The sequence below is a fragment of the Aedes albopictus genome, unplaced genomic scaffold (assembly GCF_035046485.1).
Source record: "Aedes albopictus strain Foshan unplaced genomic scaffold, AalbF5 HiC_scaffold_88, whole genome shotgun sequence".
NCBI classification, from domain to species: domain Eukaryota; kingdom Metazoa; phylum Arthropoda; class Insecta; order Diptera; family Culicidae; genus Aedes; species Aedes albopictus.
This window is the reverse complement of record NW_026917731.1, coordinates 36,241-56,987: the sequence shown is the minus strand read 5'-3', so window position 1 is coordinate 56,987 and position 20,747 is coordinate 36,241. Positions and strand designations below refer to the sequence as shown.

Below are 20,747 nucleotides of genomic sequence, written 5' to 3'. Positions count from 1 at the left end.
TGCGTAGTAGTCAACTTTTTTTTATAGAAATACCCTGACCTCGCCTCTTCGGTAACTGCTTCATCACCCTGATTGTGGCTGCCTGTCCCACTTGTGCGTCATCGTTCTGTATCAAAACAACATATAACCCACAAAAAACCAGCCCCACATAACCGGCTCAGATTGATAAAGCACCACATTCGATATTCCAAAATATTCGGGTTTTCCCATTTGGGATGCAAACGGCTACGCGATAATATCGTAACCTGTTCTGGAACTCCGTTCCCACCTGATGGCCTGTTCTAAGGAGTAGGTGCAAATCGACGTCCCAAGAAATTCAATGCACCGCACGGCGCCCGTAAGAGGATTTCCCACAAGCCTATCCCAATAATGAAGCCGACGACGAGCAACGGCTCCCCCGGTCATCGTCGTCGTCGCCGACGCGACGGTCGCCAACGGCCGACGTAATAATTAGTATTGTAGGTGTGTATGATGGGGAGCATACGTGGGTAGTAAATCTAGCTGTTGGTGCTGACGCGCGCGCGAGAACGGGGAGCTCCACCGCTTATGCAGCAGCAGCAGCAACACAGACCATGTGGTTTTCCGCTCACGAGTCACGCACACGCGGTGTGGATGCACCTTCTGAAAGGATCTCAATTTATGTTGGGAGAGTTTTTTTCTTGGGATTCTCTCGCGCGGTTGGGGAGATTCGCTCCCGCCGCTTTTGGTACCGTTATTAGCCGTGGAAACGGAGCATTTGTAGGGTTCCGTGGCGCTCACCGCGAGCGGGTTCGACTCGCCGTGAGATTCAACCGAGCGAATGGTGTATATGGACGTTGCTTTGCGCAATGCATGTGCTCAGTCTGTCAGCAGCATTCGTCGAGGGCAGAAGTGCCTGCTTATTCGTTGATGTCATTCGGTTTATCCCCCTTCTACTACCGCAGTCGGTCGTCACACCCACTCGTTTTAGTACCAGAAGCGCGCGGTTTTTTTTTTCTCATTTTCGCGGTATATTTCTTCCGCCTTTACGGTTAAGTGCGATTTAGATTCTTTTTCGGTTTGCGGCTTGCGGCTCGTAGCGGCCCGAGAGGAAGTGGCGGCTACGGAATCCAATTGAAGCAAGCGGCGTCTAATTTCCAGGGTGAATAAGCCGCTGGACGTGGAGACCGCATGGCTTGCTGAGTTCGGTTTTCATTTTGTCACGGAGCTTCTCCATGAGGATATAAAAAGAGTGCTCAAGCTGGAGAAAGGTCGAAAAACTGTTCAAGCAGCGAGAAAATGAAGAGTCTATGTAGTTAAATATAGATTTTCCTCTTCTGAGTGTTGTTCGCGTAACCAGTAAGGAGGAAAAGTGGAATAAAAAGTAATCAATCGATTTTTATACGCGGTGGTGAACGGTGCATGAAACTAGAAGACGACGGAGAGTGAGTGGATTAAAGCTGAGCTAAAATTACGCTTGGTGCGATTGTAGCTGCAGAGTGTTCGTAGCTGCAATCTGTGGATGCAGTGTAAATTCACGACATTTGCATTTGGATTCGATTCAGAGTGGTGTGGGCACATGAAAGTAGAAAGTGGAATCATTTCCGCAACGGTTAGCCAACCCTCGCTGAAATAGTTGCACTGAATTCACAATTCGACAGACAGGCAAGAAGCGATGGCAAACATCGGCCTGCGATCAAAGCGAATATCAAGGAATAGATTAGCCAAAACCTGTCGACAAACTAGTATTCTACAAAATAAATTTAAGCATCATCATTGCAAATCGTTCGACGAACAAAGGAAACGCTAAGATATCTGACCGAACTTGGAACCGAGACTGAGTGTATGAAGGAAGAAGATATAATAAAAGGCTGGAACTGCGCAAACTCCCAATTCCCTGGACCGACCGAATCAGGGCAGACCACGTATCGAGCTTGATTGCATGTTTAGTGAATGAAATTTCACGGGGATATCCACCTAACAGAACATCATCTCCGTTTTGCCGTTGCACGTTCCCTCTCTTCTGCTTCGCATCTCTGAACAGCGAAGGGACGGGAGAGTGGTCCAGAGAGAACGAAAGACGCAGAAGATACACAATCACCAAGACATTCAAGACTACAGCAGCTACCACGAACGAGAGCTTTGCCCACGGAGAATCTCTTTAGTTATTTCACAAGCATTGAAGAATACAGAACGGGCCACAAGAACCACGTGGTTGACGGTCGTCGTGAGTTGCAACTTGTGTGAGCGGGCGGGCGTTCTGTCGTGTCTGTCGAACCGAGCTGAGAGCGCTACGACAGTTTCGACGGGGGGACACTTGGGCCTCCCGAAAGAAAGTGAAACCCATCAGCGTCGCGTGAAAGTGTGTCGACGCGCCAACAACAAAGCGGAATTTCTCTCCGCCAATACAATAGCTAACAACAAGCTACCATCGCGGAGTGTGGACAGTGTGTGAATCCTAACAAAAGCTCTTCACTTTTGCGGGGAAGAAGATACGGAAGAGTGTACTGCCGTCGGTGAGTGATGATATAATCGAAGAAGAGCATCATCATCTCCAGAGACTACACAGTAGTGGCTTAGCTAACCGAAGAAGTAACACGGGCTGACTGTGTACAAAGCCTTAAGAAATCAAAAGCCTCGGTGTGAAAGTGAACTTCAAGCGGTGAAATACGGTTGTTTTCAAATGTGAAAAGTGTTGGCACTCGGTTGATAGCACAGTGAAACCCCCGTATCGAGAAACCGAAGCGCGAAAATGTCCCTGGAACTGGTGTTTTTGGCGGCCGCCGTGGTCGTCGCCGTGTTTGGCTACGTTCTGTTCGTTCGGATTCGGATGCGAGAAAAGGGTAAGTCCATCATCACAACCATTCGCACTACTACTACGGTGCTGTGTTTCGAACACACGCGCTGACGTAATGGGGTCGGTTGGTCGGTCGTTGCCGTAGCGAGGCACGAAAAAATAAAAACAACAACTTTCGAAATAGCGCGGGTGTTGGTTGAGGAGTCGCCGCCGGTGGCGACTAAGCGACCTACCGACGACGACATCATCCGAGTTGGTTGCAGTGAGAGCGTGGAAAGTATTTATGTCAACAAGGTTTGGCGAATCGGTGCCGAATTGCAGTGAAGCCCTGATGTTGAGAGGGGCAAGTGGAGGAGAGATTGGGGTACTATGCGCCTCCTAAGGAATGACTCGATTTTTGCTATGAAAGGCATGAACATGTTTATTCTAGTTGCCGGCACATAAAACTTCAATATGCTTTCTTCCAATTACTGAAAATTGTGAATCAAATCGTGTCGTTGAAGCGAAGATATGTTCTTTTGAGAAATTTTTGATGAGATGCGTTTTTTTTTTCGTTTTTTTAACAACTTGCGTCCGACGGTTTCTGCTCCTCAAATGGAATTAGTGCGCATTTGTAAGGTTCTGATTTTCGACCTGGGTTACTGCAATCATAATTCCAGTACAAACATTGATCCTGATCCATTCGGTTCTTCAAATATGCTAAAACGTGTTTTATATTGTTTTTATGTTTTTTTTTTTGAGCGAAAATGTCCAAGTTTTAGTGATTAGGAAGATAGGAAACTGCCATCAATAAATATAAAAATATTTGATGATAAAAGAGCTATTGATTGTGGTGTATCATTTCACCCCAGCGAGTCCAACACTTGTTTGTGTGCTACTTCTTTCACCCAGCAGTAGTAGCAGTAGGCTTTGTGTGGTGGTGTGGTTTCCATAGCAACTTGATGAGAAGCGTGAGAATCGTTTCGCAGTAGAAGTCGATAATCGCATTTCAACAACAATTACGGCAGTAAAAGGGGAAAATACTTCACTTAGCAAAAGAAGATGATCGAAATTTTCCCATTTGCTGTTGAGAAACAATTATTTCGAGTGTCCGATGACGAATGTTCGACTCTTTATCTTCAATGGAACGGGGTCAATTAATTTTATTTTCAGCATTTCCGTAAATGTTGAAAGTAGAATTGAATAAGAATGTTTCGTAACAAGTACCTACAATGCTTAAAAAGTCTAGTCTAATCTAGTCTGCACATACGCAACCTTTTACAGAATCCTTGAAAAATATCGATTCGGCCACATCCATATTTTTTTTCTTTCGCGTCATTATTACTGCTTGCAGCACATTGGAGATGTGTTACACGCATTAAAGCGACCAGTCCTTTGTGATTGGTGTCTTCATACTAAATTTTAAATAAAAAAAACTTCTCCAGCTCAATCAACCCTCCAATAACAGATCACGGAGAATTGACTGTATTTCAAAAACCTCTTTCACCGTAAATTTGAATTTAAATTATCTGCATCGGCATCTATTACCACACCAACACTGTGGAACCGGAATGTCTTTCCTTTCCTTCCACGACAGCAGGCCAAGGCCAGTTCACTTTTCTCCCATAATAATGGGCTTGCATTTCTTGGCAAATGAAAGTGAGAATGAGAAAATCGCCAATTAAGCAATGGGAAAAATGTGCAAATGTGAGACGAGACGTTTTCTTTGTGTCCATGCATTGATTTCCACAGACCACAGGCACAAAATGACTAATTTGGTTATCTGTGATGATTTTATACACATAATAATGGGTCTCACTCAACACGATCGGAGAAAGTTTTTCTTTCTTGCATGCTTGTGGAATTTGTGGACTTTTTTTTTATTTGTGAATTTTTATTTTATTTTTTTTTTATTTTTTGGAGATTTAAATTAAATCATTCATTGGAATACATTTTTTGTTTTGCCTTTATTACGTGACTCTTTGGCGAGATAGTCTGAAAAAAAATCCTAGAATTAGAAATGATGAGGTACTTCACTGAAGAATATTTTTTTTTGATTTTTTTATTATTTTTTTCCAATGTGTAGGTAAACGATATTTCAGGATCTTGACCAATTCATTTCAGAGATTTTTGATATCAATTCAGACAGCCACAATGTTGTTTCAATTAAGACACGATATCTGAAAGAAAAATTGATGTCGTATTTCATTGGAGAAAATGTTTTTATTTTATTTTTATAACTATATTAACAAGATTTAAGGCTCCAGGCTAGTTTATCACAGTAGCTTGTCGTCACTGTAGAGATCCGCAATATTGTTCCAATTAAGACAGAGTTTGTACTACTTGAAAATTGGAATATATGTTTAATTTTTATTTTGTTTTTGCTAGTTTTTTTGCTGTTTAAACAAGATTGTTCGTACTTGGCTAGTTCATCTGGGAAGATTTTCGTCACATCAGTATGCCACAGATTTTTCCCTATTTAGTCAGGGTGTCTCGGGAAAAGCATTCGATTCCAGGTCCTTAGCGTGAAAGGCACATGCAATTCAACTAACAGATGAATATATTTTGGTGTGCGTATACCTGAGCAAATGTCTGACACAGTTCTTAAGAAAAAATAAATAAAAAAAATATGGTAAAATTTACCGAGAACTTCTTAAATGGAATTGAAGAAAGGCGATTTCTCTGATGAATTTCTGATTGACTGTAGAATGCCTGTAGAAATCATTGAAGTATTTAATGTTTCACAGAACAATCTATATAGAAACGCCAAGAGTGTCGCCTGAAACTTCAATTTTAATTTTCCCAAGAATTTATCGATTTCTCTGAAATATCTCACAGTTTTCTTTCGGAAATTAAGTAACAACTTCATCGTGGGTTTCTGCCAGAAGTTGCTTTAGCAGGGTGTCTACTACCTGAAAAAAAAACCTGAGAAACCAGGAATCCTTGCGGAATTGTATTTAACAGGGCACATCCTGAGAATAATCAGGGAATATTGTGAATACTCAAGGAAATTTAATAAACATTGGGTCGCATGAATAAAAAAAGGTAAACTTTACTACTTGTAGATCTACTCAGAAGTAGAGTATTCGATTATCTAGTGTTAATGTATCCATCTAGAAAATCGGCTACAAGAATTTGTACCAGGTAAGTTCTACCAGATTTTCTTTCTGGAATTTCTTTGGAAATATCTCTTGGAATACCTCCCAGGATTTCCCATAAGATTCCTTCCGTATTTTTTCACGATATTTTTCTTGGTATTTTTTAAACTCCTCCCGAAGATTCTCCGGACTCCTTCCAGCATTTTTCCAATATTCGCACATTTGTTTTTGGGATTTCTGCTTGAGAGTTTTGCAGGATTCCTAGATTCCGATTGATTTCTCCTGGAACTCTTAGAGAACTTCTTCCAGAGTTTTTTACGGTATTGCTCCCAGTAGCCAGGTGTTTTTGCCAGGATTTATTCCGAGATCTCCACAAGAGTTCCTTTCAGGATATATCGCATAAGTTGTCGCAGAATATCTGTTAGAGTTTCTCTAGGGATTCCTCTTGAAGCAGCGATTCCCTCCAGTGTTCCTCTTGGGACTACTCTAGGAAATCTTTCTGGGATTTCTACCGGCGTTGCTACAGTAGTTATTCCTAAGTTTTTTATAAGTACTCCTCAAAGGGGTTTATGAAGTTTTTCACCCATTTTCTTCAGGAATTTCTTCAAGAAATTTCCAATTGCTTTTCAATGTTTCTTCTTGAAGATCTACAGAAGTTTGAACTGGGATATTTCCTAAAGGTTCTCGCGAGATTTCTTTTAAAGTTTCACCCGAAATTTCTTTTGGAGTTTCTCCCGGGACTTCCCTCAGAAGATTGCTTTCGATGTTGGTCCTGCGATTTCTCTCATAGTTTTTTTTTCTGAATTTACCCTTATATTTTTTTTCACAGTGTCTTTTGAGATCTTTGCAGCTTTTTTCAGCCTTTTCCTCGTAGTTGTTTTCCGGATTTCTTGCAGTGATCCACACGAGATTTTTTTTCTGATTTTCTCGCAATTTTTCCAAGAGATCTTCCTGGAATCCATATCAGAAATTATGAGATTTCTTGTCACATTTTCCGGAGAAATATCTGAAGGTATCTCGGTGAAATTTTGGGAAAAACTCTGCAGAAATCCCGGGAGAAACTTTTGGGAAAACTATCCCTAAACCACTAAGACAAATTCCTGGAAGAACTTTGGAAAAGTGTTTGCAGTATTTCCGGAGGAATCCAACGAGAAACTATAGAAGATATTCCGAAACTATAGAAGGCATACATGCTCTTGCAGAACCATTGTGTTAAACTCCTGCTGAAATCCTGGGTGGAACTATGGTAGAAATTCCAGGAATCCCAACAGGAACTATTGGGGGAAACAAATACGTAAAAACCTCAGGATATATTTGGAAAAACTGGAGAAAAAACTTTGATAATTTAAAGGTCGAGCCGGCGGGAAGAATTCTGTTAGAAACTGGGAAAGAATTAAAAGGAGGAATTGCGGTAGTAATCCAAGCAGAAGTTAGTTCTGGAAGGAATTCGAGGAAGAATCGTGGGTTGAATTGCTAAATCTCAACATTGCTACACTACCTTGTACAGAGAGCAGACATCAAAGTCCAGTTTCAAAATACAATGGTCATATATGGTCTGTGGAATAACTGATTAAACTGAATTTCTTTTTCTTATTTCTTTAGAATGTTTGTAGAAAAGCTTTTCAATGCAATTTCCTACCCAACAAACCAAAAAAAAAAACTATGTGAAAAATCTAGTAAATTCCTTACCAATTTTTGTGTAACATTCGACAGACCTCAAAAGTTCTTAGAAGAATTCAGGAATTTAGTGGTATCTCGTGATGATCCCTTGCGCATTTTTTCTTAAGTTGTGAGGACATTGCTGTACAGTTTTTGAGAAGTCAAGAAATTTTAAAAATAAATTGACTAACTTTTGAATTAATAACTTTCAAAATTTCCCCTTGGAAAAACCGGGAAAACTCAGGGAGTTTTTTTTTTGTCTCGTGATTTGACGACACAAATCTCCCGAATGGACGAGAACGTGCCTCTGGAGCCGACCTACTGATGCCTGAGACGCTTAATTAGTAATTGTAATTTAATCTAAAAACAAAAAAAAATGAAATCTGGGAAAAAATAAAAAGGTGTTATTTTTAGAAATTACTCCTCATATTTTTATTTTTTTAAAATTTTCCATGAAATTCTGCCAAACGATTTTTTTCAGAATTTCTACCAGATTTTTCATTAAAAATGCCCCGATTCCTTTCAGAAACTGTTTATGTATGTTTCAGCAATACACAATCACATCAGAACTTGATTCAAATGATGAACTATTAAATTTTGATAAAAGTTTACTGAAATGGCTTTTTATTCTCAGTAAGATTTTCTGTAGAAATTTGCTTCGGAAGTTCTGTTTTAATTTAACAGTTCTGTTCTCGGATTCCTGGAAAAGGCTGGTTCGTTAAAAAAAAATAATTGCAGTTTATATGGGAATCAACTTCGAAATTTTTTGAGAAAGGTTACGAGAAATTCTGTCAGCAAAGCTTTCAGAAATGAGAGTGGAAAAGGTTCCGAGTGGTATTCTTGTTTATTTCTTCAAGGATATCTTTTAAAGATCTGTTAAATATCTATTGAAAATTCTGTCTAACATTGTTTGTTTTGAACTTTTTTTATTTTTTTACTCGACTGAAAACGATAAACTTGTTGATGAAAATGCCGTCTCCAAAGGATTAAATGCTCCGTCTTCCTTTTAGAAACTTTTTTTTTGGGTGTTTCAACATTGCACAATCATATCAGAACTTGATTCAAACGATAACATTTTAAGTTTTAATAAAACTATCATAAAGTTTTCTGATAATTTTCATCAGGAAATCACTAGAATTGGTTGCATTTCTGCATATTTTTTTGCATAAATTACTCCAGAATATTCTCAGATTTTCCGCCAACATTTTCGCTAGAAGTATATGAATAAAAAAAAATTATAAAACAATGTATATATTTGAAAATAGTTCGTAGAATGAATCGTCATGTTGAATCATGTTAAAATACATTTTTTGTATTTTTTTTGTTGTTTTACGTTTGATGCAGCAATTTAACTCAGTAGAATTTGTTAATAATTTTTATTTTTATTTCATTGTTTTGTTCTTTTGTTTGTTAGGTATGTTTAGCATGGTTTTAACCATCTACCTTCGAATGGTCACAACTTTTCCAAGCAATGTTTCAGTACCATATTGTTATTGGCGAAGTTTTGAGGCAGAGTGTGAACTATGTGCTTGTTAGCTCCAAAATGGCCGGCCCAACGGTCAACTTGTGCAGCTATTCCCGATTTTGAGCTCACAAATTTCATAAAAACTGAACCAGCGCATCGGATCTTCTCTTTTTCAGCCTAATACAAGTGAAGAGGAATAAAATAATAATTACTCTGTTGTTCAAAACTTACTTTTTGTGCTTTGTGTTTATTTTTTGAAATTTAAGTGTAAATTCATAGACGTGTGCTCATAATAAAACTTTCAAAGATGATTTGTTTATCTTTTTTTTATGTTTGATGCGAAATTGCGCTCTGAAGGCTAAATTAACAAAAAATAAAAAAGTTTGCCATAAATTTCAAAACACAAAAGCTGTGTTTTGGTTAGCTACATTCCGATTTTCGTTTTACCATATTACGGATGACAACAACCTAATATATGCGCAGACTGTGTTGAAGTCGCAGTCTCACAGAGTTTGCTAAAAAGATAAAAATAATCGGCATCTTCAGCCATACCAAGGCTCGAACCCATACTCTCCATTCCTTCATTCTACGCCTCTTTGCTCTGAACCAACTAGAAACAATAGCTATTTAAGTTCCAAAGGTGCTTCATTCCACGATGATCAGTCAACGAACACAACGTTCATTTCGCTCGGCAATTCTGCTCAGATTACCGATATCAGCAACCATCTGTCATCCTCAATAATGGGCATGGAAAGTCTCGTGACTATCGCGACGCGACACAATAACGGCAGCAGCAACGACCGACCGGGGAGATACGATGACAAGATTGTTCGTATAGGTCCTATAGATGGTGATTGGCCCCCGCTATCTATCGCTCACAACAGTTGTCACCACAACAGCGTTGGCGGCGCAAGTAACTAGTATCAAGTGGCGTCGCTCGTCGTATTTGTAATCGTCGTCGACCGACCGACGACGGTGGTCAGTTATTGATACTAATAACACTGTGGTATGGCAATTGCAAATGTTTGCCTGTGATATAGCTTGGAAACAAGCTGGGGCTTGTCGCTGTTTCTCTGATTCGAGCATTGCTCGGGCGATGAGGGTTATGTTGCTTGAATGACGACTATCACGTTCTATACTGCATGGCTTTTTTTGCTTATCATGTAATAGTAATGCTAAATTTATGGAAAATATAAAATTACACTCAAGTTCGCCTTTCATATATGAAACAAACTTCTACGTATTTTAAATGAAAAGCGGTGTAAATGTCGGTAACATTTTTGGGCATTTGAAAACTCTTTCAGTAGTGTACAATATGGTATCTGAGTTTCTAGGAAATGGCCTTTTTATAATAAATTCATAATGATCCTTGACAGATGAAATAAAATAAAAAAAATGTAAAAAATAAAATAAAAATAAAAAAAAAATAAAGTGGAACGCTTTCATATTAAGATTCATTAAAATATTCCTTCACAGATGAAGAAATTGATATGATAACATAATCGCCTGAGTGAAGAATCCGTAGATTAAAATTCACGTTAGTCAAAAATAAAAATAAATAAATATATAAAATACCAACATGGTTTTAGTTGTAGTTGATGAATCGAACACCAAGATTGTTTTCCTTTAAACAAATATTGATTCCACCAGCTTTACTTTTAGTTGTTATAGAGCTGACTGGCATACTTAGAAACATACATCGATGACTATGAAAGGGCATTATTTCGTTGGAAATACATTATGGTATTGTAAGAGCCCTTGAAACTATAACTAGTATTTTTGTTAAATTTATATAAGCTACCATTTGAAAATGTTTAAAATTCGTCTCAGTTATCATTGACGACGATCTTCAAAGTACTGGCTCACCTGAATAAAAGACAGTTCCAAAATACTTTAGATCCTACATTAAACATTATGTGTCAGGGTTTTTGAAAAAAATAAAAATGAAAAAGTTTCACAGAATTGTAGAAAAAAACAAAAATCCACAAAGACAGTTGAACGCTGGCATTTCATAAGTAAAAAAAGGAAACGAAATATCCCTTCGAAATGGCAAATAGATGCATTTGAATAGTAAAATCCAAAAGTTCTTTTCCAGATGAGAAAAAAAAAGAAAAAAAGAAAGAAAAATACTCATGAACTCAAAACCCATGAACCGAAACAATCGACGATTATACTTAAACATCTTTTTACGTCCATTAATATTTGATCAACATCATGTGGAACTTGAAAAGCATCGAAAATACTAAATATCTTTATATTTTTCAACATTTCTTTGACATAGAAGATTTATTTAAAAAATGTAAAATTGTTGATTTTTCTCATAATTTTTACAGTAAAATTCTTTTGATCCTCCAAGGATGAACGTAAAATAGATTAATTTATAATATGACAACAGGCTCTCATAATCCTACATCGACAGCGCCAATAAATGCAGTTGGACAATAATGCTATACACTAGTTGGAGCAGTGCTTTTTCAAGACAGACACGATAAGTATGCCAGTGGAAAAAAATGTGAAGTAGGTACCTACTCGGTCGTAAGCATGAAAGTAACAAAAAGTAAGAGTACGTGCGTCCATTCGAGGACACGGGTATGTCTAATAGTTATCAGGCAGGCAGGCATGCGTTTTATGGCCGGACAGTCAGTGAAACACTTTGTCTCCTCGCAACACCTCGCCATCATTCTGCTCGGTGTCCTGAAGAGGCCTTTCCTTTGTCTGTGCCATCGTATCCCGAGGCAGAGCGAGTTTTCTACATATTCCATAGGAAAATGGTGTAATAGGCGAAGATATCTCTCAGTAATCGAAATTGATACCATAAGAGCTTTATAAAACTCATCTGGGATCGGAATTTTTTGCAAGATCATTGCTCTCCGGATGCTTATCGTATCGTCCAGGTACAATAAATTCTTGACTGTTACCACCCCATCATACGATCCAACACGTGTTTTTTCATGACTCGTCAGATTGCGGCAGGTCTTCTCGCACATCTCATAAACCCAAATTGATCTGCTTGTAATCCTCAACAATCTACCTTCAATACTCGTACACACTAGCACATACACACATACTACCAACGAACAAAGACGAATCACAGTGCTTTGGATTCAGGTACCAGGCTCCACTTCACATTTAACCGCGTGGCTCCATCCAACTAGGTGGGTACTAGCCGTAGCCAACCTCTGAACTGCGTGCGGAGAACACGCGGTTTTTTCGCGCCAAGAGATTCCTCCATACGAACACGAACCGTTGTTCGTTTGACGCGCGGGTTGGTTTCTTTATTTCATTGATACTCGCGTTGCTACGCGCCTCCTTCATGGATCATGGTAGGTATGTCCAGTCACAGATAAGCGGACGCACCACTCGTGGCGCACACACCGCCTGCATTCGAGGTTGATGTTGCCGCACTCGAACCGTTAGCTAGTTCTTCTAGGTTAGCCTTTAGCTTGTTGGTCGTCAATAAATTCGACGTCTGCTGGTCTGTGGTGTGTCTAAAAGACCCACACGTAAAAACAACGCATAGCAAACGGGTTAAGAATGAGCGCAGCCAGCAACAGCCGCAGTAGCAGCGCAGATGCGGCCGCGCACATGGTTGCGGTTCACGGAATGCCATGCTGCCAGATTCCAGGAAACTTGTTTCATTATAGTTTTTTTTTTTTCTTTTTTGCTTTTTGCTTTTTACTTCTACTGCAGCAGGTCCACTCCACGCCAAAACCGAAGGCTCGTCCATGTTCTCACTCTCTCGTTTTGAACTCTTTGGCCGTGCCATGCTGCCGCGCTCAGCCTACATACTTTTGTCTTTGTGGGCTTTAGGCCACATGTTTCGCATTCTCGGGCCTCGGCCGACCGGCCGCCCGGAGAAACTCGTAGGATGTGGAAGGCTTTTGCGCGCCCTTTTCTGCGTTACTTTGCTTGACTCATGGGAAAGGTTCAGTAATCAAGTGGAAATCATGAAAGCGCCAGAGTCTGCAGGGTGCGAACGATGTACTGAACCTCAAACATGTTTCATTAGAAAGATTCATCAACATACAAATTGACCGGATTTCATGAAAATTGTACCCCGACTGTTGAGTCCGGCTCAACGCATTGCACCTTCCAGGGTGACGTTTCTCGTCCATGATGTTTCTTAGGTCTAAGCCATAAACCACTGTCGTACGCCACCTTGAAGTCGATGAACAGGTGATGTGTTGAGACCGAGTAACCATGTACGGCAGTTTTGGAGGATTTGGTACGGTGAAGATCTGGTCCGTTGTCGACCGGCCGTCTACCAAGCCGGCCTGATAACCTCCTACTAGTCATCCGGATGTTCCTTGTCTCGCAACATTTTGTTGTTTCCTTGCTGTTGGATGGCACCTTCAACTTCCCTCATCGTGGAAGTTGGTTCGTCCCCGTCTTGTGGAGCACTGACATAGCCATATCATCCACAACCTTGGTCCCCAGTGCCTACGTTCCCCGCGATCCCCTGTTCTCGTGCTCATCGAAACACTGCTTCCACCTTTCGATCTTGATTAGCACATGGATTAGCGACACGAAGCCATCGTGGGATGCGTTGAACCTCTGGTAGAACTTCCATTTTTGTTGAGAACGGCACAGCAGTTCCATTTCCTCACACTTTGCTTCTTCCAGGCGGCGTTCTTGCCTTCCGCAAGAGGCGGATCTGTTAGTTCTCATTCTGCCGCGTTTCATGCCGCAGCATTACTGCCCGCGCTACGTTCTTCTGACTCAATGCATTTCTGCTGCACTCCTAGGTCCTAGTCGAATCATTCGTTCCGTCGCCTCCGCTATACGTACACGACGATTGCTTTCGGCTGTGTGGTTTTTTTTTCCCTTCTAAACCATAGGGGGATGAATCTGCTCATCAGACACCCTAACAGGAAGGTTAGGGTAGTGTGGGGTTAAGGCCGTCTTCTACAATGCCGGTAGAAGCCAGGACTACTCTCTCCTCGACCCACTAAAACACATTCCTATGGTCGCCAAACCCTACGTCTCTCCGGAACCACCAAGAAGGTATTGCTTCAGAGAGGGGCTAGTGCATATCGCACCCTTTAGGTTAGCTACCGTAGCCTAGCAGCAACGAACATCGATGACTCGCTCTGGAGAGTCCATCACGATAGCATGCTGGCGCTTAGCCAGTTTCCCGAGTGGTCCTCGCCACTCCCTTTGTCCTCGGAAGGCGGGCAGGGTCAACCCCGCCCGCGCCCTACTGCTGAGCGGACATCAAGAACTGATGCCCACGTGCAACCCGATCTGACCTGCCCGTAAGGAAGGGTATCACTACCCTTCAGGCCCTATCAGATGCACCCGTGTAGTATCATGTATAGATTAATCAAGTAGGTCATGAATTAGGGATTAGACAGATAGAAGGATCTTTGTTAATAAATCATTCTGTTCCCAACCGCCAATTACTGAAGTCGTTTCACTACACCCGTAGGTTGCAGACAGCAGGATCTCATCTACCCCGACCCTTGCCGGGGACCACTTTCCAACCGCGGGCTCAGATCCAACCCAGTAGACCGACGCCACGACAGCACCGCTACCGGGACTTCCTCTCCACGGCCACTTAATCGCTGTAAGGGTCGATCTCGACCGCAGGGCACCGGTATGACCTACGAAGCCGACTTCGAACCCCTGGACCACCTCTTGTACTGCATCTGGACTAGCCATTCTCCGAGTCCACGCGCCACCTCCTCTGTAGCTCCCAGACGATATGGGTGATAGCCGTTGAAACGGCATTCCAGCTAATCTCATCCCTACACATTCTCTGGACCAAGTTGTCCGGAGTTGTGTCCTCCCCGCATGTGGCAAGCATGCGGTCATGCATTGTGCGAAAACGCGGGCACACGAACAAAACGTGTTCCGCCGTTTCCTCTAAACCATTGCACACTGGGCATTCGGGAGAATCCGCATGCCCGAAACGGTGTAGATACTGTCGGAAGCAACCATGACCTGTAAGGACCTGTGTCAGGTGGAATGTAACTTCCCCATGGCGCCTTTTAATCCAACTATCTACCCTCGGTATCAACCTATGGGTCCACCTTCCTTTGGTGGAACTGTCCCACGCGCGCTGCCATTTGACCATAGAGGCCATCCTGACAGTCTTGCGTATGCCTCTTGTGCCGCGCATTTCGAAGCACTCCATGTCCTCACTGATAAGAATGCTGATGGGCACCATACCAGTAATAACACAGAGAGCGTCGTGTGACACGGTAGGTACGCGCTTGCAACCCATAAGCCTGTAAGTACTTTCCAGCTTCCGTCGTCGGTAGCATTCAGTACTTAGCGCGGTACCCCACGCCGGGCCGCCATACCTAAGCGGCTGTGTGGTTTATGTTCTGCTTTATGACTGTATACTCCAGCAGTGCTCACGACGAGTTCACCCTCGTCCGACAACGCTGCTTCGAGATTCTGCGCTAATGCCAAGGAGACGTCCGGTTGATTCAGTCACTCCAGGCCATCCAGGTCGTCGGTACCGTACATTGTGTTTTGGGCGTGGCTTGACCATCTCATTAGGTAGTGATCAGAATCGATGCAAGCGCCTCGATAGGTTCTGGTGCTGATAATGCGCCGTTCATCACTCATACCGTGGTCGCTTTGCGATTCCGTCCTCCGTGTTGATCTCCAGGTGTAACCATGAGGGAGGTTGTGCTAGAAGAATGCGATACGAAGGAGTAATTTCCGGTCCGACCCTCCCATGCAATTATGTGACAATCGCAAAACTGCACCACAAAAGCTGCATAATTTTGCCAGTCCCCCCGGTAAACGAAGCCATTCGATGCTGCATCGACAGCTGCCGCTGGCTGATTGCCCGATGGTGATTCCACCAATGCACTGTCGACGGGTGTTCGGCATCGGTATTACCAACCTATACCTACCCGGCGAGAAGAAAGTTATTTCCGAACATGTGTTATTGTTTCCACCGGCGGCGGCAGCGGTGGCGGTTACGGCGACGGCGGAATCGCACACCGCACCGGTTGGCATCGGCAGATGCGAAACTGCTTCAATATACTTACTTACTTACTTATGTACACCTACCTATGTAATTACGTTTAATGGGTGGCGAAGAAAATTGCGGCCTGGAAGTTCGATCCGATCCGATGCGATGGTGGTTTGGTTGGTTGAAGTTTGTTCCGTTATTGCCATGCCGGTGCGAATTAGACGAATCAATGTCAGGTGATTTCGGGTGCTAACCAACCAACAGCAACGTTGACAGCGTAGTGTGGTGGAACTTTACAATATTGTTGAGTGGTGGGTATGGGTAGAGGAATCGTTTTATTTTATCGATGCATGTGTTGCGAGCACTGTCAAAGGTGCTAATTTTCTTGTACCAATGTTTGATTACTCAAGGAAACGATGTATGTAATAGGAGACTCCTAATAGCATCATGCAAACAAACAATGATATCATTTGACACTTTTCAGTAACCGCTTGAAATTGAAATTAATATTTATCAAAGGTATTGTTAAGTTAATACTAGACATGTTTAACAAACAGTGTTAATGAAATCGTTCCAACCTGTCACTTCTTTGTATCTATTAAAATGGCAACACGCTAACCAAAGTCGAACATGTACCACAGCAGCCACTATTCTCCGGATGAAACTGCCGGCATTCGCGTGCACTTGCGTAGACGCCGCCATGTTTGGATTTTGGAAATCTCCCATGTTTCCGTATTTCCCTTTCCGATCTGCATCCTTACGTGGTCACATTCGTGGCCAACGCTCGAATACCGTCATACCCCGCTTATTCGAAGCATTATAATGCGACACTTTTTATTCGTAACCTGGTTATTCGACAGTTGTCGAATTAAAAGATGATCAAACGTCACAGCGAAGTACACGGTTAATGCGATAATGATCCGATAGTATGCTTATTCTCGCTCCCGCAGTAGCTCCTCTTCCGGAAGTTTAGAGTTGATGCTATCCTCCACCCGAACCACCTTTAGATTAACCGGGATGAATTCCGGAAATTAACAATCGTAGAAGGAACGAGCTTCCCATTCGCACCACAACATTAGTTCTGTTCAACGGTAAGTTGAACTTGCTCGAACCTGCTCCATCCCGCTCTTTCCTACACTGAACGAAAACCCCCGCCGTACAAAGAATGATTCTTCATTCAATGAGGTGCAAATCTTCAGAACCCGAATTTTGAATGATTACAGTTCAGAATGATTTTTCTCCCTCCTACAGGATGAAAATCATCCTGTTATCATATTAGAATTGACACAGATAATGAATGATTTATCGCTTGGGGTTTGTTGTGACTGATTATCACCACAAAAACATCTGAAAGCTTTTCTCTCTATGTTCCATACCGAGAATCATTCAATTCTAGATCAACATGTCATTCTTCAAAACCAGTATGGCGAATTTTGATAGTTTGTTTAAAAATTATTTCGCTTGATTTTTGGTTCCGGACTAATCCGCAGGAGGAGGGAATATACAAGTGTTGTAATTAAACATCACGCAAGGTAAGAATGAATCATTTTAGGATTATCAAAGAATTTTATAAATATTATTGATCGAAAAATTTATATTTTTCTACAGGAAATATGCGTCCAAAATCACATCCTGAGATATGGCTGGATCCAATGGACCTAGGGTTCTAAGTACATATTGTGTAAAAAGTTTAATTAACTAGGTAATAAAATGATAAAATCTGTTCGAAATTGGTGTTTTAATTATTTATTTTAATTTATAAAATTTGTACTGCATGAAAAAACTCCACACTAAATTAACTCAGAAAAAGAATGATAATCATTCTTTTATCCGCTTCCTAAGAAGTAATGACAATCATCTTTTTTCGAGGGAGTAAACATTCATATTGTTGTTATTTTGAAGGAAGCTCAATCGGATGAAAATCATCCGAATCTTGTCGGAAAATAGGCATGGGGCTCGGATGAAGCAAAAATCATTCAATTTATGGCGAGGGTTTTCGTTCAGTGTATTTGTTGACAAATTTTCAGGCCAAACATTTCAACAGCTCCTATCTACATTTGAGAGGCTCTCTTTGTATACTTTCTCTTTCAATTATTGCAATGTGATGGTACACTTTTCAACTATTTTTGCAGTACAAATCAAAAGACGATTGTTTTGACCATCGTTCAATGCAAGGAGACAATCAAAATACAAATAAACAGCTGAGATATTAACGAAAGAAAGGGAAACCAAAGAGAGCCTCTCTTCTGCAGATAGGACCTTTAGACATGTTTGGCCTGAAATGGGTAAGAGTAGGATGCAGCAACTTCGAGCAAGTTCAACCCACGTCGCTAAACAGAACTAATATTTGTTGAAATATTGTTTAATAACAAAAACAATAATAGAGTTGCAAAATTTCAATGAACACGGCACTGTAGGTTGACCAGTTTGTCGAATTAAAAGGTTACCCTGGTAATTCGATTGCAATCATTGTCGAATTAGCGGGCTTTACGGTACTTGGGACGGAGATGCTGTTTGCAGGATTGACGGATTCTCTTGGTGTTCGTTACATGGAGCTTGTTCACGGTCGTTCTGAGCAAATCTTTTCAGATACAGATAAACTTAAAACTTCACTTGCTACACAAATAGTTGATTTTCATTATTTTTACTAATTATGTTAATTCTTTCTTTACTTCCAGGTATGTTGACCTCCGTCTATTCGAGTCAAGATTCTAGTTCTTACGAATGTATGGTAAGCAACACTATAGAATAAGCTTCACTATCACACAGAGGCACGGCGTAATTATGCCTCAATTCTGCGGTCATATCTGAGACAGAATAGATTGATTCTTACCGGATAACAAGTCACCGATAAAGTGACTATTAAGCCATTAAATTCCTGGACATTCAGTTTTTGATATCATCTGGGTTCGTTCGGTGACAAAGGTCATACCGGTGAACTTTCTATGGTAATAATCTGCTGGTCACGAGAACACCAGCCATAGTATGCAAATATTAATACATTATGAAATAAACAGTTATCTGAAGGTTAGTTATGTGCATCGTCGGAGCGAACCTGGTGTGATGGTTAGACACTTGACTATCACGCCGAGGACCTGGGATCGAATCCCACTCACAAACTCACAAAAAATGTGAGTTCTTCTTTCGGAAGGGAAGGGTCCCGAGATGAACTAGCCTAGGGCTAAAAATCTCGTTAATACAGAAAAAAATGTTCATCGTTTCTTCGTGTAGCAAGCCAAGTTAGGTCTGTAAGTTAGGCCAAGAAGAAGAAATAGACAGAGATGAAGACAGTTCACACGTTTATTATGTTTTCAAACACCCTTCTGAAGAGTACGAACTGTCACCAATATCTGGAAAACAATCACTCACCAGATACCAATTGCACTCTGTGTGTACAGTAGACGTTCGGTCGGTGCAAACGGCTTAACTGCAATGCTTATTAACTGCATGCAAGTCCGGTAAGTGCAACAAATTTGCAGTTATCGCACCGCCAAATGTCAGAATGGTGCACCATGTTATCCCAAATAAACAGTCGGATGAAGTTCACGTTCATTTTACGTCAGTTGATGGTTTGTTGACACAGGCGTTGCAGTTATCGAATTTTCGTTCACTAAGTGAAACGTAAACATGTTGCAGTTATCGAACTTCTACTGTATCTGAACACTATTTGAGAGTCCTGTTTCTAGCACAAAATGATTATCAACTGAATCATGTCATTAGGGTCCTTACTGAGTAACGCAATATCAAGGTGGATCACCATCGATTAAGCAGCACCAAATACGTTTTTGCTTCTCGAAAACGTTGCACAAAAACGTGATCTGTCCGTAAGGACAGACTTGTTAAGATCCCAAAATGGCCGCCACAATGGCCGACTTTGGCACCTACTCACGATTCCGAGCGCACAAATCTCTTTGTAAACAAAACCAGCGCACCTGATCTTCTTATTTTAAGCTTATTACAAGTGAGCAAGAACAGAATAATAAAACGCACTGTTGTTTTGTGCGTTGAGATTTGTGCGTTTGTAGTTCTGATGCATTGTTTAGGCGGGATTTAAGACGCTTGTCCTTAAGACCGATTTTGTTGCTTTCAGCTGTCAAGTGCTTGCTAGCTCAACTTATCATGGTTATCAGCATACTAAAGGAATTTTGTGGAAGAGTTGAGCCTTTGGTTTGGATCAAATATGGCACCATGTCGATTTGTGTTCCAGTTCCTACCTCGACAGGTATTATCCAAAACGCAAAGATTCACAAGCTTCAACGATCTTTTTCATCTAAGCACCTATGGTGGTACTTCTTAGATCTGCAGTTAGTTGCTAAAATGTCGTCTTCAAATGGCAACACATAGCCGTATAGATCACGGGGAACCGTCACTAAGGCTTCCAAGTCCCGATTATGCTCAGAACTGCAGAGGGGCCTGGACGAAGAATTCTTCTTGGATGTATGGACAGAGACAGAGCATGGTTTAATTTCTAGTTCGGCTTCCGGAGAGGAATGTCGACCGTAGACGCTATATTGACTGTTATTTAAACAGCTGCGATAGCAATTCAGCGTAGGAAGAGAAGCGCTTGCTACTAACTGCAGAACTAGTCTACAACATCTAGAAGAATCGGCACCAGAGTTCGTAAGATGTGAAATTTCATGTATGATGAGGTTTTGATGCTGAAAGGTGTGGAAATGGCGCTCACTCGATCGCCCTTGTGAAGGAGTAACTGGAAGAGGCTCACCACGAATCTGAGGTGGTGTTTGTGAACAATCGGAAGTTGGAACAGCAAACGATGATCTCAGGGCAGGCAATTGCGTTATTACCTCCCAGTACTCCATCAACCACTTTACAATGGATACTAGTAAACTCTGTAGAAAA

At 41.4% G+C, this 20,747-nt stretch overlaps 1 protein-coding gene across 1 annotated transcript in view; it reads left to right on the top strand.

The window, feature by feature from the left end:
• Positions 1-438: 438 nt before the first annotated feature.
• Positions 439-20,747, top strand: part of LOC109431460 (uncharacterized) — a gene marked incomplete at its 3' end in the record, with an annotated part of 50,780 nt that continues 30,471 nt past the window's right edge. The window contains 1 exon segment of the mRNA XM_062844082.1: positions 439-2,801. Within this exon segment, the coding sequence (XP_062700066.1) occupies positions 2,711-2,801 (91 nt within the window).